General features: G+C 41.2%; 1 protein-coding gene across 1 annotated transcript in view; it reads right to left on the bottom strand.

Annotated features, from left to right (window-relative positions):
* gpr158a (G protein-coupled receptor 158a) overlaps nt 1-24555 on the bottom strand; it is a 111879-nt gene that overhangs the window by 4936 nt on the left and 82388 nt on the right. The window contains exons 6-7 of the mRNA XM_037694443.1: nt 13494-13603; nt 4333-4571 (exon numbers count right to left, since the gene is read on the bottom strand). Of these exons, the coding sequence (XP_037550371.1) occupies nt 4333-4571; nt 13494-13603 (349 nt within the window). The remainder of the gene's footprint in view (nt 1-4332; nt 4572-13493; nt 13604-24555) is intronic.

The following is a 24555-nucleotide window of genomic DNA, read 5'->3' as shown; positions in this document are numbered from 1 at the left end:
GAACGAGTTACCTCTGCTTGTCAGACTGGCCCCCTCCCTCTCGGTTTTCAAATCCCGTTTAAAAACTCACTACTATTCAGTAGCTTTCAACACCAGAGGATCTGTGTTTTGAACATGTACGCTCCACACTGGTTTGTCGTCATATTTATTAGCTGCATCGTTTTTATGTCTATATTTTTGCTTTACTTCATTTTGTACATTGCTTCGTGTGTTGTCTGTTGTTCTGTCTGTACAGCACTTTGATTGGTCTTGTGGCTGTTTTAAGTGCTCTATAAATAAAATGGTATGGTATGGTATGGTATATCACCAATCAAAGAGGCATTACAGTGGGGGTTTTTTCATACTGACCTTCAGACCTTCATTAAACTTTTTGGTAACGCTTTACAATAAGGTACACAATTTGATTAACTACTAGGGAATGCCTCAGGAACTAATGGGTAGTTAACCAGTATTTTCTGAGGAACACACAGCCAAACCTTATTAGGGGACTACTGGTCAGTTACCTTGTAAATGAAGTGGAACAAGCCAATAACTAATGGGTAGTTACCAAGGAAGCCAAAAAGGAATGAAGCAGGAGCTAACAGGTAATTAACCAGTACTTACTGGGGAACACGCAGCCAAGCATTATTAGGGGTTACCACAGAAACAGAGGAGATATTCTCCTTGTGGGTTCTGAATAAACCCTGCACCAGTGAGGTCACAGCTCGTAATTGTCAAAAACCTGTTTCCTATTGATTACTGGTTTTATTGGATTTTCTCATTTGTAAACCTATTGATGAAAGACATTATCGATTTCATAATCTTGTACTGGTGTCATCTCAATCACTTAATGAGTACCAAATTAATAATTGCCTGACTATTATTTTGTTCACTGATGTAGTGAAACATCATATCAATTCCTTACTGAAGAACCAATCAGTACTTAATCACAACCTGACCATTACCTACTGGTTTGTTCATGTGATAACAAACCAGTAGTCCCCTAATAAGGCTTGGCTGTGTGTTTCCCAGTAAGAACTGGTTAACTACCCATTAGCTCCTGATTTGTTCCTCTTTGGTTTCTTTGGAAACTACCTATTAGTTCTTGGTTAGCTCCTCTTCATTTACAGGGAAACTAACCAGTAGTCCCCTAATAAGGCTTGGCTGTGTGTTTCCCAGTAAGTACTGGTTAACTACCCATTAGCTCCTGATTTGTTCCTGATTCATTCCTGAGGAGTTCCCTAGTAGTTAATCAAATTTTGTGTACCTTATTGTAAAGTGTTACCAACTTTTTTGTTTCTGAAAAGAAACATTTCATCTAACTACAGGGAAGAATCTATTTTAAGCATGATCTAACATATTGTAATTGCCGCCGTACACGTCACACCACCCTATAAGTCACATCAGTCCAAATATATCTGATAAAGTGAAAAACTAACATAAATACATTGCTTCGCCGTATAAGTCGCATCTATTATGCGTCACCGCGGATGCATCGCGTTTGTTACGCGTCACTGCTGACAACCAGGAAGCTTTTGATCACAACTAATTTTTTGCCAGTACTTGACTATGGCGATATTGTTTATATGTGTGCTTCAAACAGTTGTCTACAGTCCTTGAATCCAGTGTACCATTGTGCATTAAGATTTATTACTGTTGTAGCTACCTTACTCATCACTGTGATCTTCATCTTAAAACCAATATGTCTTCCCTGTTTAACAGGCGACATGTGTATTGGAGGCAGCACGGTGGCGCAACTGGTAGAGCTGCTGCCTCTCAGCGAGCAGGTCCCTGGTTCAAACCCCGGTCCAGGGGCCTTTCTGGGTGGAGTTTGCATGTTCTCTCCGTGCATGCGTGGGTTTTCTCCGGGTACTCCGGTTTCCTCCCACAGTCCAAAAACATGCATGTTAGGCTGATTGGTAACTCTAAATTGTCCTTAGGTGTGAATGAGAGAGTGAATGGTTGTTTGTCTCTATGTGGCCCTGTGATGGACTTGCGACCCGTCCAGGGTGTACCCCGCCCCTCGCACAGTGATTGCTGGACATGGGCACCAGTGACCCCCGTGACCCAAAATGGAATAAGCGGGTAAAGAAAATGGATGGATGGATGGATGTGTATTGGATGACTTTGGTTTATAAGTCTCTTATTGACATGCTTCCACATTATTTATGTACTTTTATACAAAGAATGGACAGTAGTTATGCCTTATGCTCTAAGGACTGTTTGCATCTTCATGTTCCCCGTGTGCGAACAGAAAATGGCAAGAAAGCTTTTAGCTTTTCTGCCCCCTCAGCTTGGAATGTCTTGCAAGCTGAATTAAAACGGACAGAACTTGTTACTTTGAGTGCTTTTTGCAATATTTAAAAAAAACGACAAAGGATATCTTGTCAACAGCGCCTGTGTTTTAGATCTTAAATTGTTATTGTTTTAAATAATTATTGCCATTTACTGTTATACTGTATGTTTTATATTTTTATATATTTCTGAGGTCTTCATAATCTTGCTACTTGTTTTGTTTTTTATGATGTGTGCTGTTGCTGCCTGTTCTTGGCCAGGTCACCCTTGTGAAAGAGGTCTTGATCTCAGTGGTTTTTTTAATCTGGTTAAATAAAGGTTTAATAAATAAAAAAAACAGGAAATGTGGGTCGGTGTTGTGTCAAAAAATCGATTGGCTGCCAAATGGCGTCCGCTCGCATGGGAGGACTTTACTAAGAATTTAACGAGATTAACAATATCAACGAAGCCAAGATTCAACTTGTCTGCTGGATTCCTTAGATAGAGAACTTTACTAATTGGCTTTTATGTATGTGAATGTTTCTGTGAAGTGCCCTGAGACAACTTTGTTGTGATTTGGCGCTATATAAATAAACTGAATTGAATTGAATTGAACACTTAAAAACAATTATTTGTTTGCTCAAAATTATAGCAAAGATGTGTCTCAGATGAACTTTTCCTTACAAAATGCACATTAATGGTCAAATCAGCTGCATTTCAAAAGCCAATTTGAAGCTGCGGAGGAACGACTCGCTGTGCATTTCTGCAAAATTTAACAAGACACCCACCCAAAAACAATTATTTGTTTGCTTGACATTATAGTAAAGGTGTGTCTCAATTGAACTTTTCCTTAATACATGCATTTTGATGGTCAAATCAGCTGCATTTCGCCTGGGTGGTGCAGCGAAATGCAGCTGATTTGAAGTTTGCTCAAATACACCGGAGCGAGACAAAAGTGGCTTGGTATGGCAAGCCATGTGTCTCATTAATAGTCACTTTTACCTATTAATGAGACACATGACTTGCCATATTACTCGAGTGCCCTCTAGTGGCTGAAAATGGTAGTGTTAAATATTTTCCATGTCAGAATGAATGAAATCGTCAGATCTCAGCCAAAAATTGGATTAGAAATATGGATAAAAAAAAAACTATATTAGTCGCTTTGGTGTATAAGTCACAGGCATGCTAATTTATGGAAAAGAAAACTGACTTATACAGTGAAAATGATGGTAAATTGGATGTTGAAAACTGGGAGCAGTCACATTGTGTTTAACAGAAGACTTTTTTTTATAATGTCAAATGCACATTTTTATAAAGCAAAAATAAAGTCTTAAAAGTTTCTAAATGGTCAGTAAGGTTTAAAACTAAAGAAAAAACGAGTGTGTTGTTATTTTCAATTAGCTGTGCACAGTATAAGTGCTAAAAGTGCAGTTTTGCAACGCATGCTTAGCTCTATTTACTAGACACTTAACTTATAGATGTTTCTGAGCAAGAAAGACGCTGCACTAGAAGGAGACGTCTGACTGTGAGCCAACAAAGATGCATCTTTAAATATGAGAAATGTGTTGCATCCCTGTGTATCTAAATGATGGCTTGTATTCATGTAGAGGCAGAGCTGACTTGCATAAGCCTATTTTTATGTCCTAATGAACAGTGTCCTCAGTATCCAGTGGAACAGCATGGTGGCTCAGCTTGGGGTCCATCTGTTTGCTTGGATGTCAAAAAGTACTTTTTCTTTCACACAACTTGTAAGTTGGCAGGCATGAAGCAGAGAGCAGTGAAAGACGCCGCTCCCTCCCTAGCACTGTTGCTTTTTCATCTGCTTCCCCCTGCCACCCTTTTGTCCAAGAAAGCATCCCAAAAAGTTGCATCCCTAGAGATTAATATCCAAATGTACATGGATGAAGCGCCAACACATTTTCAATGATCACTGCTGCAATGCCAAATAAATTAATTGCTGAATTTATGCCACCAATCAATCAAACAGCCAATGTTTTCCCACAATACACACACAGAGTGAGATGTTTTTAATTCTCTTCACAGCCCCCTGAGTGTGCAGAGGGCAGGCTTGGGGCTCACCAACAGCCATCATGTAGTCCCAGCGATCCAGGAGACACATGCTGAACTGACGGTCGTTGGGCGTGTAGCCCACATCGATGAGCGCCAACTTCCTGTCTGGGTTCTGACAGACAGCAGATGTCCAAGCCACCAGGAACCAGCAGACGATGAGCAGGATGATGGCCAGTAGGCGTAACACTCGCCAGCTGGTCATATAGGGGATCCTCTGAGCCGTGCGGGACAGGAATACCTTCAGCACCCTGTGATGAAAATAATAATGAAGCAAACAAAGAAAACACAGAAATAATGAAAGCAACTTTTGTAAAGCTCAATAAAACTAAAAAGATTTATTCATAATGAGTGTTTTCTTTACTCTCGAAACTTGAAACATTATCCTGAAATACACTGAATTTAATAAGATAAACTTTTTTTTACACCCCTGGACTCATATTTAAACTCCTACATTGTCCACACCAGAGAGAAAACTGAGCAAAATAGTCTAAACTTATTTTATCCTCATAGTGCAAGCAAAATAATGACTGAGTACAGTTATTGACTTAGTAGTAATCCTGCTAATCTCTGGATCCTCATCAAAGAACGTTGGTTACGTACTGTAACCCCAGATTCTATGAGTATAGGTGTAGCCCTTTAAGGCTGTCACTGATGGGTTTATCCCGATATGCGAAGCGTTGAACTGAAAAATTTAGTCCACACCCACCTGCTGTGTGGGCCCCACCCGGTCCGTATAAATTACGTTAAGAGCGGGAAATCGGCTCCCACAATAGCTTTTTCTTCAGCCATTTAGGAGCCAGTGAGTCCCGACGCTTAAAGGGCTACGCCTATACTCATAGAATCTGGGGTTACAGTACGTAACCAACATTCTATTTCGTATAGGCTTCGCCCTTTAAGGCTGTCGCTGATGGGTTAAGGGCGAAGCGGATGTTGTCCTCGCCTCACTGGGTCCATTCGAACACCGTATGAAGCAGAAGCTTGCCCAAAAAACGTCTTGTCACTCAGCTCCCCATGTGCGTAATTACGCATTGCGTAATTATGTGTGCCATGCGCAGACACATGTTGTGTAACTATGCGTTCTGAATGCATGAACGCCCCGGAAACTTCAACGGGGAGGGGGAAAAAAATGCTTAAAAGAGCCATGAACCAACCGGTTTACGGCTGAACAGTATGAACAGATTAATAATAATAGGAGAACTGATTATTAATCAAATTAACTGATTTGTAACAATAGTCGTGAACTAATTAGTGACAATAGAACCAAAATAACAATCACAACTTGAGATTGATAACAACATCTCACACTGTAATGCATGCAGACAGATGTGAGTAAAACGGGGTTCCATGAAACAACAATATTCATTCTGTAACACTAAAGACAGAATGTGTCATGGAACGAACCGTCACATCACGTAGATAAAAGCGAATGAATGAGCAGGGTGTTGACCACACGGCCGCAGTGCAAAATGTCCTGCATTGTCATGCCATTATGCAAGGCAGTCGAAGATGCGATACCCCTGGTCGAGTGTGCTCTGAGGTTGACAGGAGGCTCTAAATCTGATGCTCTGTAGGCTTCAGAAATGGCCTCACACAGCCAGTGTGACAAGGGCTGGGTGGATAACGGGCGACCTGCAGATGCATCTCTATAATGAACAAACAAATGTTGACGCATTGCAGCTGTGCGCGCTATGTAACACGTCAACACCCACAACGGACAGAGAAGATAAAAAGACGCTACTTCTTCTGATCTGGGGGTGGGGGGGAACTCCTCCAATGATATCGCTCTTGATTTAAAAGAGCTCATGATGTTTTTAGGCATAAAAGCTGGGTTTGGTCTTAAATCAGCTGAGCTGCCATCAGCCTGAATTCTAAGACATGACGGAGCGACAGGCAGATAAATCACTCACTCTCTTAGCGGATGTTAAAGCCAGCAGCAGGGCTGTTTAAAGAGACAAGAATTTAAGTGGAACCTGATCCAGAGGCTCAAATGGAGCTTTGATCAGGACCTGCGGGACCAGTGTTAAATCCCACTGTGGAACAAGTGGGTGTGAAACAGGCCTGCGTCTCTGTACACCTTTTAGAAAACGCTTCATCAGTGGATGATTAAAAACTGTTCTGTCTCCGAACCCTTTGTGGCAGGAAGAGATGGCTGCAGTGTACGTTTTAATCGTGTTGGACGCCAAATTTCTGTCCATAAGCTGTTGTAGAAAGGACAGCATGCCACCAAGTGGACATGAGGTGGCCTCTACACCTTTCTCTGTACACCAGCGCTGAAAAGCTGTCTGTTTTGATGTGTACAGCACAGTGGTAGATGCAGCACGTGAAACCTGAATTGTGCGCACTACATGCTGTGGGAGACCCATCCTCTCCAAGCGGATCCGTTCAGCGGCCAGACCCACAGGTGCTGGCCTATTTCTGGGTAAATCCTGGTCGCTCCTCCTGCCTGGAGGATAGCGTCCTCCCTCCACGACAGTTTCCACGGGTGTCCCGACAGCAGGCGTTGCAGGACTGGGAACCATGGTGCGCTCACGCGTTTTGGGGCCACCAGGAGAGCTGTCAATCCCTCCTCCTGAACTTGGTTCAGGAACCGTAAAATCAGAGGAGGTGGAGGAAAACGCATACAGAAGCATTTTGGGCCATGGGCTGTGAGCAAACACATCCACCTCCAGCGGTGGTTCGTCCCGCAGGCTCAAAGAAAACCACAATTGACACTGAGCGTTTTCTCGTGTCGCAAACAGGCCCACAGCTGCTAATTCAATCTGAGTCAAAATGTTCCGTCAGAGGATGATTAAAGGTTGTTCTGTCTCCGACAACTTTGAGACAAGAAGAAAACATGGCTGTAGCATACAATAATCGTGCTGAACATCAAATTTCTGTCCATCGACTGTTGCAGAAAAGGATAGCATGTCATCCAGTGGACATGAAATAGCCTCTACGCCTTCTCTGTACACCTTTTACAAAACGTTTCATCAGCGGATGATTAAAGCTGTTCTGTCTCGAAAATTTTGTGACAAGAAGAGATGGCCGCAGTGAACGTTTTACTCGAGCTGAATGCCAGATCTCTGTCCATCAGCTGCTGCAGAAAGGACGACACACCACCTAGTGAACATGAAATTGCCTCTACACCTTTCTCTGTACAGCAGCGCTGAAAAACTGACCACTTGATGTGAACAGCGCTGTGGTGGTTGCAGCACGTGAATCCTGAATCGTACGCACTACATCTTGAGAGAGATCCATCCTCTCAAAAGGATCCGCACAGCGGCCAGACCACAGGTGCTGGCCTATTCTGATTAACTCCTGATCGCTCCTCCCGCCTGGAAGAGAGCGTCCTCCCTCCATGGCAGGTTCCACGAGCGTCCCGATAACAAGTGTCGTAGGCCGGGGAACCATGATGCGTTCATGCACTTGGGACAGAGGAGCTGTCAGTCCCTCCTCCAGAGCTCAGTTCAAAAAACTGTGATATCAGAGGGAGAGAGGGAGGAGAAGAAGCATTACGACCACAGGCTGTGAGCATACACGTCCACCCCTAGTGGTGGATCGCCCCGTGGCTCCACGATAATTATAGTTGACATTGAGCATTCTCTCGTGTTGTAACACGTCCACAGCCGCTCGCAGGGTTTCTGCCGTGTCTGAGCCATAGCTCTGGGTGGAAGGTCCCAGGTCCCCGTGCCGCAAAGGACCGTCTTTGGACATCACATCCATCCCCTGTTCAGAATACATGATATGTACCCTACTCCAATGGAGAGCAGGTTGGGTGTGCCCCACACAGCATCTGTCTCACAATGTGGCACATGGGTTGAGCGCATACATCTCCTGCTAGTTATGTATGCAACAGTCACTTGCTGTCTGTGTGAATCAAAAACCCTGATGATTCCGCAGCTCAGAGGCAAAGTGTTGAATCACATTAAAAAAAAAACGTGCGATACTCCAAAAACATTTAAATGAGCTGCTGTGTGGAGAACCACAGCGCCCCCACAGCTCGTTAAATTTGTGTGCCTTTGTGAAGTCTGGCATGTGTGACGTAGGTCTGCTGACGGAAACAGCTGATATCACTCAACCGGTTCACGTGAATTGCACTGCTGCCACCTGTCTGTACAAACTGCTCAGCAGTAGCAGATGTCCAGATAAAGCAGAATTCTCCTCCCTGCTCTGTGCGGCAGCTGCAGAGTGGCTCGGGCGCATTAATGGAATGTCGTTTCTCACAGTTCACAGTTGACAAATCTAGAATAAATCTCATATTCCCGGTTTGTTGGGACCAAGGAGTGATGAGAGAGGAACCCTGCATATTCCTCTCCTTCTGAGACTCTGGAAATTACATTTAAATCAGAATTTCCTGAGCTTCTGCGAGAGGGGACGAGATCTGTTCTAGAAATGACAGAAAACATCATTAGAGTTCCTCCGCACCGGTGTTTGAGCTGTACTGTATCGTGAATCCCCGGATGAAAAACGGTTCGCCTATCCGTCTGGAGCGCGCGCTCATTGCCACTCATTATAAAGTTATCAAGCGGGCATGCATTGATGCTGTGAACTCACATGCATGCTGATGTGAGCTGGTGCGCGCTGAAAGAGAAAGAAAAAATGCGCGCCCCCGAGCATGCAAATCGTTGTGCGTTTGTCGATGCTGCAGGACGCAGCTCATGTGTTGTGCTCACGTTGTGTGCAGCTACTCCGTGTAAACGCTCGAGGAGCGGGTGCACGTATGAGCCGACGTGCCCTGAAGAGTCGTGTGTGCGCACCCTCATTCATGAGACGCCTTAAGCGAGGATTGCTGCGGGAGCGCGCGTTTGACGCTGGTGCAGTCAGGAAGCAGCGCGTGGCATCAGTGGGGCGAGGTTACCACTGGGCTCGGTCTGCAGAAACACGTTCATTCTTGGCTGTGAATCACGTGAGCTTTTGAGTGATTCCATGAGCTGCGGTATTAATTCAGAAAACCTTCTTCGAGGATGAAGGAGCGGAGCCGCTGTGAGGCTTGTGAAACTGTTGATGCCGCGGGAGCGCGCGTTTGACACCACTGCGATGAAAACGTGTGTCGCTCCTGCCGAGAGCGAGATACGTTACTGGGCTCGTACCGCGGTCTCACGTTAACGTTGACGTGAACGGCGGGCGCTGAGAGCTTCGTGCGCGCTTTCATAACGCAGAGCCTTATAGGTGAAGGCTGCTCGTGCTGCGGGAGTGCGTGTTGGCACCGCTGGCAGTGAATAAAACAACCTTAAAAGGCTCATTCGTGATGAGTGTGTGTGATGGGGCCGCTTGTCAGATCATCCGTGCTGACAGCCTGGCTAAAAGACACTTCATCATAAAATGATGTTTATTCCACATCTTGTGTCATCAACACACCTCCAGCAAATCGACACCTGGTTATCTTCCCTTGAGCTCTGTTTGTTGTCCTAGAGGGCCCCCTGTTGGCGGAGTCCGGGAAAAATTGAACTTCCAGATGCCGAGGACGTCTGACGGGAGGGGCTGGCGTAGCAGAGCTGGGGAGGCGTTGTACAGGCGTGGAGCATCTTAAAATGATCTCTCGCTGATGAAAAGGCCCTCCAACAAAAGCTTCTGCAGCTCTCCTGAGAGGGAGGTGGAGTGATGAGCCAGGAGAACCTCTGGGACCTCGTTCTCCGTTGGGGATGACGTCAGCTGCCCTGCAGATGGAGCGTATTGCAGGGGCGTATTGCAGGGGCGGATAGCTTTGTTAGCGAACAGCCGCTACGAGAGCGGAGCGAGCCGAAGGTCAGAGGGCCCACCGTCTCTTCCCGCCTCTGAACGTGTACGCCAACAGCGTAACGTGTTGTTCGCTGCGGCCGTCTGGAACGCATGCTGGTGAGCTCAGTTGGAAAGCGGTGTCACCGTCTGGGTTACGCTAACCGGAGGCACGGGACGCTAGTCCACCTGGACATCTTGCTCCGATGAAGCCTCCGTCAGGCTCGGCTCCAGGGGGCACTAAGGGAATTTCCGCTCGGTGAACCCCTGCTCTGGAAATGGGTGCAGACTGTGGAGACCGGCCCCCCAATCTACCAGGAAAACCAGCTGTGGCCTCGCCCGTAGGACGTCCTGATGGGAAAACGAGGCCAGATGGATCAAGACGGTGAGCCGGAATGGAACCTAGAAAAAACAACCTTCCCGCCGGATCATCCGAACTGGCGGGAAAGGCGTGGGACATAAAAAAGGGTCCCTTCGTGTCAGCCGCCTCCTGGGTTATGCCGGGCAACCCCAGAGGGCGCCATCGATCGGGAGCGGTGTGATCGCCGATGCGAAACGAGGTGGGATGAGGTGAGCATTCACTCAGCCCCCCTCCACCGACAATACACTCTCCAGGAGGGAATGAGCAGCGGGGGCTGCAGCTGAGCACCGCCTGTCCCGGAGGAACCATCCGATTTGCTCCGAGGGTCGGCGATAAGAGGAAAATTACAAGATGGCGTTGTCCAGCGTGTAGCGACCTGTCACTGAGAAATATTCCTCGGCGCTTACCTTGAAACAAGACTGTTCGTCTGTTTCTCCTCGGGGAGGATAGCTCACCGGGACGACCAAAGGTCGACGTGCCGGGCCAAGCATTCTTAACAAATGTTGGTCATCTACACAACTTTCCTTCTTCTTCTTCTTCTTCTGACAGTGCTATTAGCTTGCTGAAGAAAAAATGGGAGCCGATTTCCCGCTCTTAACGTAATTTATATGGACCGGGTGGGGCCCACACAGCAGGTGGGCGTGGACTAAATTTTTCAGTGCAATGCTTCGCATATCGGGATAAACCCATCAGCAACAGCCTTAAAGGGCGAAGCCTATACGAAATAGAACATAATGTCAATATAAAACTAAGCACCCTTTATCAATTTAAATATTTGATGCCTTATGATTAGTTAAAATGACCAAAATGCACTATTCCCAGGTTAAAAGGCAATGATAGTAGCTTGTAGAATCAGTCATGTAGCAACAAATGTATACTGCTGCATCCTGAAGCAGCATTTAATTCAGGATGTGCTCTGAATTTTGGATTTTAAACACCTCAGATCCTTTTGTTTCAGTCTAGATTTGCTGTTTTACTTTAAGTCACTGCAGCATTTGGATGATCTAATTTGGTCCGAGCCTTACATGTTGGGCTGCAGGCCTCACCTCTGACTCAAGAATATTTGGGTTTAGAAAGGAGGTTGACTCAGTGGCTGCAAGGTGTTCAAGTCATGTGACTCCATCGGCCATCGCCACCGCTGTGCTGAAAGTATGAGGCATTTGTGCAGATCTGCTGAGTCTCACCTAACTTCTTCACCTTCGTCTCAATTGTGTCAATTAAATTGCTACAGAAACATTTGTGGTTTGTTCAAATGTACTGGTAACTTTGCAAATCTCAAAAGGAAAGGCTTTCTCCTTCCTAACAAGTCCCATCTCAGTTCGGTGAAATGTTCAAAGCACCCACATCCAGATTAACATATCGGATCTAAAAAGCCAGATGATCTTATGATTTTAAGTGGTCTTAATCAAAAGTTCTCAGAGTTGTAAGAAGGTTTTCAAAGATTTTCTTTGGACTTTGGCTGATTTTTTTTGTTCTTTTTCTGCTCGTTCCTCGATCGTGACAGCATATTGTTCAACGTGTCTTTAAAAATGAAAGAAAGTGGACAAGTGTATGATGAATGACCAGGCATCAACACTGTGCCAAGTAGATGAATAGCAAATAAAAAATATGAATAAAATCCAGAAAATACCTGATGGGACCTAAAATATCCATCATATTTAATGTAATAAATTTGGTATCAGGAATAGCTTTTTGGAAATCAATTTGTTGGTGCTTAAATACAATTTTATTTGTCACACTGTTAAACAAATTGTGACCTTTTAAGCTGGCAATAAAATAAGATTCTACTTGTTTTATTTTAAAGACCATATTTAAAACCAGATAACACTTTCTTTGTCTGAATGCTTCAGTTTGGAGTTGACAAACAGACTTTATAAACATAAAACTGCAAAAGTTCATAAAAATACATTACAATTTCAGAAAAAATGAAGAATTATTGATAAATATTATTTCAAAAGCTTATAGGAAAGTCTGACTCCTTGGAAGCAAATATATATAAAAAGGATATCTGAAAACTTTTGGACCTAACTTTTTTTTTCTATCATCAGCCTTAAGTTTTTTTTTATGGCAGCTCAGACTTTTAGAATTTGAGATGAGCTCTTAGGGTTTTGCCAGTGCAGATCAGCAGCATAAGCAAAATACTGTGACGAGTATTAAAGTCCTCTCAGACACATGGTGCTATTCTTAGGCTTTGCCCTTCACGCAGATTGATGAAATTTCCACTGTGCTCCCCACTAATGAGGCCCCCGCCCCATCAAACATTGATCCATGCAATAAGTTAACATCCATTTCTAAGGCTTTACTCAGGTACATCTTGATCAGTATCTCCGGTTTGACCGATTCACCTGTCAAACCCGACACGCGTGCCAAATTTTAGATTTAACACAATAAATACAGCTCGCTCCCCATGTCTTCACACGAGGACTTAACTCAATATAACTTTATTTAAAAAAGTAAATGTACTGTGTTTGACGCCGTATGCATCACTTCACCGTATAAGTCGTATCTATTATGCGTCACCGCTGACAACCTGGAAACGTGAGCTGGTGTTGTGCCAAAAATCGATTGGCTGCCAAATGGCAGCAGCGGGGGAGCAAGCACGGGAGAACTTTAACAAGAATTTAACAAGATTAACACTTAAAAACAATTATTTGTTTGCTTGAAATTATAGTAAAGTTGTGTCTCAGGTGAACTCTTCCTTAATAAATGCACTTTGATGGTCAAATCAGCTGCATTTCGCCTGGGCGATGCAACAAAATGCAGCTGATTTGATGTTTGCTCCAGGAGTTTCGGAGCAAGAAGAAGGTGGCTTGGTATGGCAATCCAAGTGTGTCATTAATAGCCACTTTTACCTAGTAATGAGACACTTGGCTTGCCATAATGCTTGAGGGCCCTCTAGTGGCTGAAAATGGTAGTGTTCAATATTTTTCATGACAGAATGAAGGAAATCGTCATATCAGCCAAAAATTGGGTTAAAAATATGTGAAAAAAACATATATTAGTCGCTTTGGTATATAAGTCGCAGGGCATGCAAATTTATTCAAAAAGGTGCAACTTATAAAGCGAAAAATACAGTAATTCAGCATTTACATCTACATAGACAAATGTATAATACCTGTACAGTTTAAGAGTAAGTGTCCCGTAGACAGTGGCGAAACCGAGCAGTCGAACCCAACGAAGCAAAATGCAGCGGAAAACACTTGGCTGAAAGTAGAGAATCCCAACCTGCAAAAAAAGAAAAGGAAAATTAATTAAATAAAGGCTGCAAAAAGAAACACTAGGCAAGTCAGAGAGCCACACACAGCGAGTGTTTTCTATTTAAGTGATAATGGGAGTTCTATTCTTAGGGAATTGAATTTACAGTCACGGGAAGTTGCTGCCTCATTGTGCTCTCAGCAGATGGCTCCATAAAGAGTGAAGTAATCTTATTTAAATGTTTGTTCTAACTGCTTTAATTTAGCTTGTAGTGTGGCACAACCCGATTCACGCAGCGAGCTTTGACCTGAACGCTCATGATCATGCGCCATCATTGACTTGTTTGTTGTGCACGTTGCATACACTTTACATTCATTAAATGTACAGTAAAGCCAATTTATAGCATAAAGATGAACGTCAATGTGCATTCTTAAGTAAAAAAAAAAAAAGAAAAGTTGAACGCTTTCAACTTACAAGAAAACATGAGCAGATGGAGTTTGCTCAGCTGTCATGCACTGGTTGCTAAATGAGCAGCTGTTGGAGCTTTTAATGCAAGAATATACGTTGTTTTGTCTCTAACTAAGAAATATGGTTGAAAGGTCTGAGCTTTTTAAGAGCTTCTTTTTATCCTGAATTTTTAAAAGATGAATCACTACAAAAGCAGCCCAACCTTAATGCCTAAAAGATCCTGAGTAGACACTAAAATAGAGTTCTTGCTGCCCTGGTGATGTTTTTAGACAAACATCAAGTGGCTGCTACATGGTTACAGACACAGTCAGGGTTCACTAAAATCAATGTTTCATTGGTATAAAACAGTGAAATATTAGATAGTCTAAATATCTCTGAGTTAATTATTTACCAAAGGAGCATAATTTTAATGTATTTTATATAGAAATCTACAGCTGGTTAAATTTTAAAATTAAAATTCCAGGCTGAGGAGGAGAAACTGCTTGTTTTAATAAAATTAACTGGACTGAATTGAATTTTCAAACAGGAGTTTAAAATGAGACGAGCTTTACTGCTAGTCGGGGTCTCGCAAACTCACTTTTTACATTGTTACTCTGGCAGAAATAAAATAACCTTACAGGAAGTTCCTCAGATTGAACCAGGTGTGCTATAGCTAGCTGCTAATGCTTGCAAATAACTACCAATAAAAATAACCTCGTAATGAAAAAAACTGATGTCAACTAAAAGTTTTATGAGATAAGGATTGCATGAACCACCAATAAGGTTTAAAGATCAAAGTTTCTTTTTTTTAAATAGCTTACTATCCATTGGCTCATCAATTTGGTAAGAATCAAACTCAATTTCTCCAAACTAAGGTCAAACAAACAGCCATCTACAACAGGTAAGATACTATTTATTAATAACCACTGAACACACCTCTAATAATCAAACTACATTCTCATGTTTTCAGGCTTTATGTAGCATGTTGAGCTTGTTGTGAATGTTGAGATTTAGAGCCGATTCTGTGCTGAAACTAAGTTTTTTTGTGTCACGGAAAAATATCAGAACAGGTAGATCAGTAAGAAGCATCAAACGTTTTCCAAAAGCTAATCAGTTGTAGATGTCCAACCAAAATGCACTTTCTGAGACTTTTATTAAAATCAATCTTTGTGGTTCATAAGTGATTTTGCTAACAGACAGACAAACACACTCACAGTATGGATACTACTGCTATGATCACAAATAGAAACTAAATCAGTGGCCATATAACTCACTTACAGAGTAATTTTAAAGAACAATCTCATTTTATAACACAAAAATAAGAAAATTCATAACTTGCTTTAGTCATAAGAGTTCAAATTAGCATTGGCATTTCAGAACCATCCTTGGCATTGCTTATAAAAAAACGTTCTGAGCCTGCTAACATCACTGACAGCCTGCCCTTGAGACACAGACGAGGCCATCCACCCATGTTTGAACACCCTGCCACAGAACACTGACGGCCTTCCAGTGACATGAAAAGAGCCAGAAACAAACAAAGATGGAAACAAACATCTGAGGCAACATAATTATCTGTTCACTGCAGATGTGCAGTGATTTCCCCTGTGGGATTGTTAATGTAATCGGATTAGCTGAAGCATTAATACGTTCCCTCAGGCAGCGGTGAAGACGCAGGCGTGTGGATATTAGCGCTCGCTAAGTTTGAGTCAGTTAAGTGACGCGGAGGACCCGGGGGAGGAACGGAGGCCTAGATCCTCATCTGCCGGCCGACCAAACGCAAACCGAGTCAAAAAAGCAGCTTGACTCAGCTTTTTACAGGAAATATGGTACGCAGGAAATAATGAAAGCAGGTGATTCACAGATAACATTTTGCATCATTATTGGAGACTGAATCACACACAGCCACTAGATTATAATGTTCAACTAATGTTTTAACAACATAAAGACTTCAAGCCTGTAAAATATTAGCAGGTCTGACCGGCACTGAGGCGCTGACGCATGTTTGAGTCCACAGGGGCACGAGAGGGTCCAGGAAGTAAAAATGCACCAGGAGCTGGCTCAGTTGACGGCTGTTTGGTGTTTGATACAAGAAGGAGGCATCATCGGCACAAGGTTAGCTTTAATTTACCTACATAAACTGTCCCAAACACTTAGCTTCATCGAGCGGTTTGACTTTTGAAGCCAAATTGTTAAAAAAACATATATGAAGTAGCTTAGTGTGTTTTTTGTATTAGAATTAGAAAATTAGAAAGAGTTATTCATTTTGTTCTGTTATTTGAAGATTATTATGATTGAAATAATTGTTTGAAAAAAGGGGCAGATATAATAAGATTTTTTATTCTTTCTGCTGCCTTTCATTTTTAATCTCTTGTATCTTTTTTATATTGTTATGGAATTGTTTTGTACTTTTTTAAAATGAATAAACTTTATACCATACCATACTTTTGTTTCTACAAGTGTCAAATCACCGATGGAAATGTTTGGCGTGAAGTTATTTAAGACAGTCAAAATGTGGAGAGAAAATAATTACTGTATTTTTTTAACTATAAGGCGCACTTAAAATCCTTTAGATTTCTCAAAAATTAAAAGTGAGCCTTATAATCCGGTGCGCCTTATGTATTACAGTAGGCCCTCGCTACTTCGCGGTTCGTTTATCGCAAATTCACTCTATTGCAGTTTTTCAAAACAAGATTGGACATGACACACAGCTGGCTGACTGATGGATGAGCCGCACGATCGGCATGAAATTTTCATTTAAAATGAACTATTTTAAATTATTTTGCACCTGCTGCACATTTTTGCAGCCCAGAGCTGCAGATAAAGCTTCCTCCTGCAGCTTTGTGCAGCCCTTACTGCTGCAGGATAAGCTTCCTGCTGCAGCTGATCAGATGTTCAGCTAGAGCAGAGAAGTGGGCGTGGCCAAGAGCGCTTGCAGGTGGCAAATAGCAGAGGAGGCAGGGAGCTGAAATCATGACATTCTGTGCTCTTTTAGAGCGTTTAGAGTTTAGAAACATCAATCCATCCATCCATTATCTTTACCCCCTTATTCCATTTTGGATCACGGGGGTCGCTGGTGCCCATGTCCAGCAATCACTGTGCGAGGGGCGGGTACACCCTGGACGGGTCGCAAGTCCATCACAGGGATATATATTTATATAAATAATAAAATAAACTACTACTACTTGCACAAACCGGATTCCAAAAATGTTGGGACACTAAACAAATTGTGAATAAAAACTGAATGCAATGATCTGGAGATGGCAAATGTCATTATTTTATTCGTAATATAACATAGATGACAGATCAAAAGTTTAATCTGAGTAAATGTAACATTTTAAAGGAAAATATGTTGATTCAAAATTTCACAGTGTCAACAAATCCCAAAAAAGTTGGGACAAGTAGCAATAAGTGGCTGGAAAAAGGAAATTGAGCATATAATGAACAGCTGGAATACTAATTAACACTAATAAGGTCAATTGACAACATGATTGGGTATAAAAAGAGCTTCTCAGAGTGTCAGTGTCTCTCAGAAGTCAAGATGGTAAGAGTATCACCAATTCCACCATTGTTGCACAGAAACATAGTGCAGTAATACCAGAATGGTGTTACCCAGCATAAAATAGCAAAGACTTTTAAGTTATCATCATCAACTGTGCATAACATCATCAAAAGATTCAGAGAATCTGGAACAATCGCTGTGCGTAAGGGTCAAGGCCGTAAAACTCTACTGGATGCTCGTGATCTCCGGGCCCTTAAACGTCACTGCACCTCAAACAGGAATGCCACTGTCAAGGAAATAACAGAATGGGCTCAGGAATACTTCCAGAAAGCATTGTCAATGAACACAATCCACCGTGCCATCCGTCGTTGCCAGCTGAAACTCTACAGTGCAAAGGGTAAGCCATTTCTAAGCAAGCTCCACAAGCTCAGACGTTTGCACTGGGCCAGGGATCATTTAAAATGGAGTGTGGCAAAATAGAAGACTGTTCTGTGTTCAGATGAGTCACGATTTGAAGTTCTTTATGGAACACTGGGACGCCATGTCATCCGGACCAGAGAGGACAAGGATAGCCCAAGTTGTTATCAACGCTCCGTTCAGAAGCCTGCATCACTGATGGTATGGGGTTGCATGAGCGCTTGTGGCATGGGCAGCTTGCATGTCTGGAAAGGCACCATTAATGCAGAGAACTATGTTCAGGTTCTAGAACAACATATGCTCCCATCTAGACGTCCTCTCTTTCAGGGAAGACCCTGCATTTTTCAACACGATAATGCCAGACCACATTCTGCAGCAATCACAACATCATGGCTACGTAGGAGAAGGATTGGGGTACTGAAATGGCCAGCATGCAGTCCAGATCTTTCACCTATAGAGAACATTTGGCACATCATAAAGAGGAAGGTGCGACAAAGAAGGCCCAAGACGATTGAACAGTTAGAGACCTGTATTAGACATGAATGGGAGAGCATTCCTATTTCTAAACTTGAGAAACTGGTCTCCTCTGTCCCCAGACGTCTGTTGAGTGTTGTAAGAAGAAGGGGGGATGCCACACAGTGGTAAAAATGGACTTGTCCCAACTTTTTGGGGATTTGTTGACGCCAGGAAATTTGGAAACAACAGATTTTTCCCTTAAAATGATACATTCTCTCAGTTTAAACTTTTGATCTGTGATTTGTGTTCTATTCTGAATAAAATATTAGATGTTGGCACCTCCACATCATTGCATTCAGTTTTAATTCACAATATGTTTAGTGTCCCAACTTTTTTGGAATCCGGTTTGTACTTCTATTCTTACTTCGCAGTTTTTCACTTATTGCGGGTCTTCAAGGTGCAGATCCCCCATGATAAATGAGGTACTACTGTAATTCTGGTTGCGCTTACTGACCTCGAACCGATTTTATGTGATACATGGTGCTCAGAAATTTGTCAATATGTTTTAGTTTCACTTAATGAGCCTTATAATCCGAAAAATACGGGATTTGGATGCAAAAAGATAGAAAACAATAAAACAGACATTCAAACGAGGCATGAAACAATCATTACAGGATGCTAAATGAACAAAATGCCACTGAAAATACAACAAAACTTATAAATAACTGAGATTTGGCTTTAAATAATTTTTAAAAAGTGATGGAAACCATCTGTGACGCACATAGTTGGAGTCACACAGCAACATCAGTGCACTTCTTTATGACCTGAGCTTGAATGTGTGTCTCTTTAGCCTTGTTGACCCTCGGTGGAACACATTAGGGTCATGTTACATGTCTGTTCCCAGAGGCTTGTTGTTTCATAAAACCCTAAATGTCATCATGATGACGTAAACGTTTAGCTCAAAGATTCTTTGTGACGCAGGGTCAAAAACCTTAAACTATGCTCAAAGTAACCGTTTAAATTTAGGCTTTAGAAACCTGGCTTACTGCAGCAATCAGATGTGCATGTCTCTATTGTAATTCAGCACATCCAATCCATGCATATTTAAATAATATGAATTTTGTGTGGTTTATGTAAACTTTTTTTATTTACATAAGTCACTCGTTCAAGCTTACTTGTGCTATGATTCATAGATTGTATTGTACAACAAACACCAGCTGAAATTTCTGACCAGTTTTATTAATATTCTACAGCTAATGATGAAATTCAAGACAATCAACACCCATTTTGTCTCTGTTACAGCATCATGCTGTATTTCTCATCAATTCAAGTTTGTTGGCATGTCCAGGTTTTGAGTCCAAGCAGCGCCACTTAAAATAAAGGAAATTTTTTTTAGAAAACTTGCATTGTTTTATTTTGGGTCCAGCCAAGTGAAGGCAACCCAGCAGCCGTGATAATACAGTTAAATCAGCTGATCTGCAAACGGCTCTACTCTTATCAAACCCACTGCGTGCTGCACAAAACAACATCCTAATATCTGCAAAACTGAGCAAAGTGCACCAAACGCAGGAATCTGGCACAGCTGAAACTTTTTACTACTTAGAGAAGTTCACTTTTTGGAGAACTGCTGATCTTCCATTTCCCTCTAGAAACTCTGGAGGTATACGAAATTATTTATTACCGACCTTCTGCCCGGGACAAACCTCTGCCTTAACTGCCTGAAAGAGACAGCTTCTGTCTTTTAAAGTGGACTTCAATGGAAAGGTTATGAACAATTAATATCTTACCTTTTGCAGATAGTTATTTGACGAGCTAACGGCTAATCCGAGCTAGGTCAAGTTTATCTTAAAACAACTCTAAACTCCTAACCGTTTATGGCAATTAAGGCAAGCACCATTTTTGAAGCCTTTAAATTATCATCAAGTTCATCTTTGACAGTTTATAATAAATCATTCAATAAAAAATATAAACTGTTAAGGATTCCTGTGGTAACTTTAGCTTTAACGTTGTGTCTCAAATTGTTTTCAGGTTTTTCATTAAAAGTGGTACAAAATGTTTGCAGCCAAATAGAATAAAGGCAAGTATTAATAAGCAACTTTAAATATCAGTGATTAAATAAGAAAACACTTCGAACGACTCCAGGTATTGTGCTAAACATCACAGGGTTTTAATTATCACAATCCACAACATCATTGTGGCTTGTGAACGAGGTGTTGATAAAACGAGACATGATGGGACAAGAGAAGACTTCTCCCTCTGACTCACTCAATCAACACTCAGCCCTTTAATTTATGCTTATCTTGTCTTTCTGATCATCGCTCGTTTCAGTGCCCACCAGCTGGCTCGTGCACACACTCCGTGGCTCCGTTAGCCGCCAGAAAGTGTCCCTGTTGATTGTGACGTAAGTCGCCCAGCTGTGGTGCAACGAGCAGCTTCCAGAGAGAGCTCCTCTGCTCTCAGTTTACACGTTTATCGTTGTTTTTGGAGTTTTAACTCAACTTTTTACACATAATTTCTAACTGTTAACTTCACACCAAACATTTTGATTTGATGCATTTTGATTTCCAGCTGCCCAACTTTAAGATCTAACTTGAGATCATTTTTTAAAATCTGGAAGGAAAAGACGCTTCACTAATTGGAGCTGCACAGTCAAAAGGAGCAAGTACTTTGTAAAAAATAAAATGGTTATGATAGTAGAGATGATTAAAAAGCAGCTAATTAAATATTATTATCTTGTTCTTTACTACCAAGCATATATAATTATATAAATAAAGATGGTTTCAAATGTTAGCAAAAAGGACTTAAACCTTTAAGTTTTTCAATTAGCACAAAATTATTTAAAGAGAAAGTTGGGATTTTTGGAAGTTGGCTTTAGTGGAAAGGTTATGAACGATCAGTGTCTTACCTGTTATAAATAGCTCTCTAATTGTCAGTTTGGAAACAACTAGTTAAATTTGGATTAGCTTCAGGCTTGTGTTCTTAACATTTTCACAGAAACTACTTCCAAAGAACTCAACTACATATCTTTAACAATACATTGGATTTTTGATAATAATAAATCAGAGTCTATATCCAAACTTAAGGTACTTAAACCTGAATAAAGATGTGAACTACAAGAACGTTTCAGAACGTGTGTCGTGTGCACCTCAAAATATGTGTACTGTACTTTCCAATGTACACGTCACATCGCCGTATAAGTCGCATCAGTCCAATTATGTCTAATAAAGTGGGAAAAAACATAAATAAGTCGCTTCGCCATATAAGTCACATCTATTATGCATCACCGCTGACCACCCGGAAACGTGAGCTGGTGTTGTGCCAAAAATCAATTGGCTGCCAAATGGCAGCTGCGGGAACATGCACAGGAGGATTTTAACAATAATTTAACAAGATTAACACTTAAAAACAATTATTTATTTGCTTAAAATTATAGCAAAGGTGTGTCTCAGTTTAACTCTTCCTTAACAAATGCACTTTAACAGTCAAATCAGCTACATTTTTCCTGGGCAGCACGGTGAAAAGCAGCTGATTTGACGTTTAGTTAATTTGGGATATAAATACGGGGAAAAAATGTATATTAGTCGCTTTGGTGTATAAGTTGCAGGACTTGCAAATTTATGCAAAAAAGTGCGACTTACATGGCAAAAAATATGGTAAGTGTCAATATTATAAGGAAATCCCAGAATTTTGTATCATTTTATGATTTTACCCAAAAGTTTAAAACTTTGCAAAGTTGTAGATGCTGCAGTAAAAAGTTACTTAAAGAATTTTCTTTTTCCAATTTGAGTCATTTTAACAAATGCGAATATATACAGCTGGTCTTGTTCAGCCACTGTTCTTTCTGTCATGACAGCTTGTTTCCTCATGTCCATGACATTACTCCCACTCAGAGAAGTTTTTGTATTCCTGCTTTGCGTTTGGTTGGTCAAATGTTGCACAGCCCCTTAGGTTCGATGCAAACTTGAGACCTTAAAATAAATGTTTGACCTTAACTGGAGTTGTTCAGTCCATAAAGAAAATAAAGAACAAAAAAAAAAAAACTTTAAAGGCATGGAACCAATTTAATATTTATTTTATCAATTTCATAACAAGAAAAATCTTTTTATGGGGTTTCTGTGATAAGTAGCCAGCATCTTACTTTCAGTGGATAGTGGAATAAGTGATATGAGCCCCCAGGGCCTTATATTTACTTTAATAATCAGTCTTTTTTACTATCTGCAGTTTAGGGTTTAAGCTGTGAATACTGCAGAAGAGCACTAATCAGCAAAAGAATGGAGGACAAGCAATTGATATGACGCAAACGGAAAGATTGCTCTGCCCACGTAGAAACGTAACCCAGGGTGAGCTATCTTCAGACAAACAAACAAGATCTCTGTAATGATGGAGGTAGTGAAGCTCATGGCGTTACCTGAGGCATTTAATGAGGCATTTCTGCCTTATCAGCCAACATTAAGGCAAATAAGAGGGGCAAAAAGTTTTTTAAAGACTAATAACTTAAAATAGTTACTGCAGTAGATGTTTTCATGTCACAGAGCAACACATGGCAATAATTTCCAGTGAAATCCAGTACTAGGAGTGTACATTTTACATTACACAACCATTTTTTTTTTTTTACACAAAATTGCTTTAGTGTTAACTCATCCTAGCAAACAAAGGCTAAACTTATAAAACCAGAAGTTGCAACACATATCTACACACAAAACAAAACACAACAAGCTTTAAGCACTAACCTTTAATTTAACCATTAAGCATACAATGTAATATGACAGAACGTGGAGGATTTACCTTCATATAGATCAGGGGTCTGCAACCTTTATGATCCAAAGAGCCATTTCTGCCTAAATTAAAATGTGTCTGGAGCCACAATACCTGCTACAACTGGGAGTCTCAACTGGTGGCCTACAGACCACTTTAAGTTTGTTGGAGGGCGCTTTTCTGGACAGTAGGGGTGATTTTACAAAACTAAAAATATCTAATGATTTTTAATATTTGTTGATATTTTTACACCCTAAGACAAAATAAAAGATGAGATTATTGTAAAGAAGGAAAAAAGTATAGTTTTTGCCAAGTTTCTAAAAACAATGACAATAAACTGTGCATTTTTATTTCATTTTTTTAATTGTAGAAAAATTACATATCCTACTTTGAAGAAATAAAGCATAGAGTGAAAGTGAGTATGTTTTACACCTTGTAATGTTTCTAGTACTCATATATTTGCAAAATTAATTACAGGAAAACTGCTAAAACTAGCCCTTTTAGTTGTTATAACAACCAATAAAATTCAGTTTTATGTCAGTTTTGGTCAAAGCTTGAAAGAGCCGCTGCAGAGGGACCAAATGTGGCTCCAGAGCCTCAGATTGCAGACCCCTGATATAGACGAACATGTGGTACTTCCTGTCCAGCTGCAGGGCTTTACCATCTTTTTACATTTTTTCAGACTACATTTAGGTTTTGGAACTTGAATTAACTGTATTCCACCCTCTAAACATAACGTGTCTGAATTACATGTTCTCCACTGACGTTTAACCATTTTTTTCTGATGATTTTTCACAATCTCTATGATCACAAAGTGTTCGTAATGCAAAACCCCGACAACGTTGGAGGAAAAGGAGGTGCAGCTCCTGCAGGTAAGGGGCGTTTACCTTTGGGACAAATTGTGATCTCTGATTGGTCAGTTGCTGACGAGCCTATTGACAGATAGGGTCGTGTCAGTTACATGATTTAACCTGAACATTAAAGCAAGACGTTTTGTGTTTGATATGTTTTAGGCACTTTACATTTATTATTAATCTGGGTCCTAATCTGATTAGCTGTTAGATTGACTCCTCCAAGAGAATTTCTCCTTGATTCATCAAACTAAAATGCTATCTACTGCAGATAAGATACTGACTACTGTTTTGCTTCATGGCTTCAGAATTTGAATACATTCAGTTCATGAAGAAATGTTTTAAACATTTTGATTTAAGGTTCAAATCAGAAGATTTGCTATTTCATCATGTAAACATGATTGTTAAATCATGCTTCTTCCAACTGAGGCGGCTGTCTAAACTGAAGCCCATATTGTCCAAAAAGAACCTGGAGACAGTAATACATGCATTCATTACATCTAGGCTTGATTACTGCAATTCACTCCTGTTTGGTATCAGTCAGACCTCCATTGCAC

This window comes from Nematolebias whitei, chromosome 20 (assembly GCF_014905685.2).
Source record: "Nematolebias whitei isolate Nwh7 chromosome 20, NemWhi1, whole genome shotgun sequence".
In the NCBI taxonomy this organism is placed as follows: Eukaryota; Metazoa; Chordata; class Actinopteri; order Cyprinodontiformes; family Rivulidae; genus Nematolebias; species Nematolebias whitei.
The sequence above is the reverse complement of the archived record's forward strand: the minus strand, read 5'-3'. Positions and strand labels throughout refer to the sequence as shown.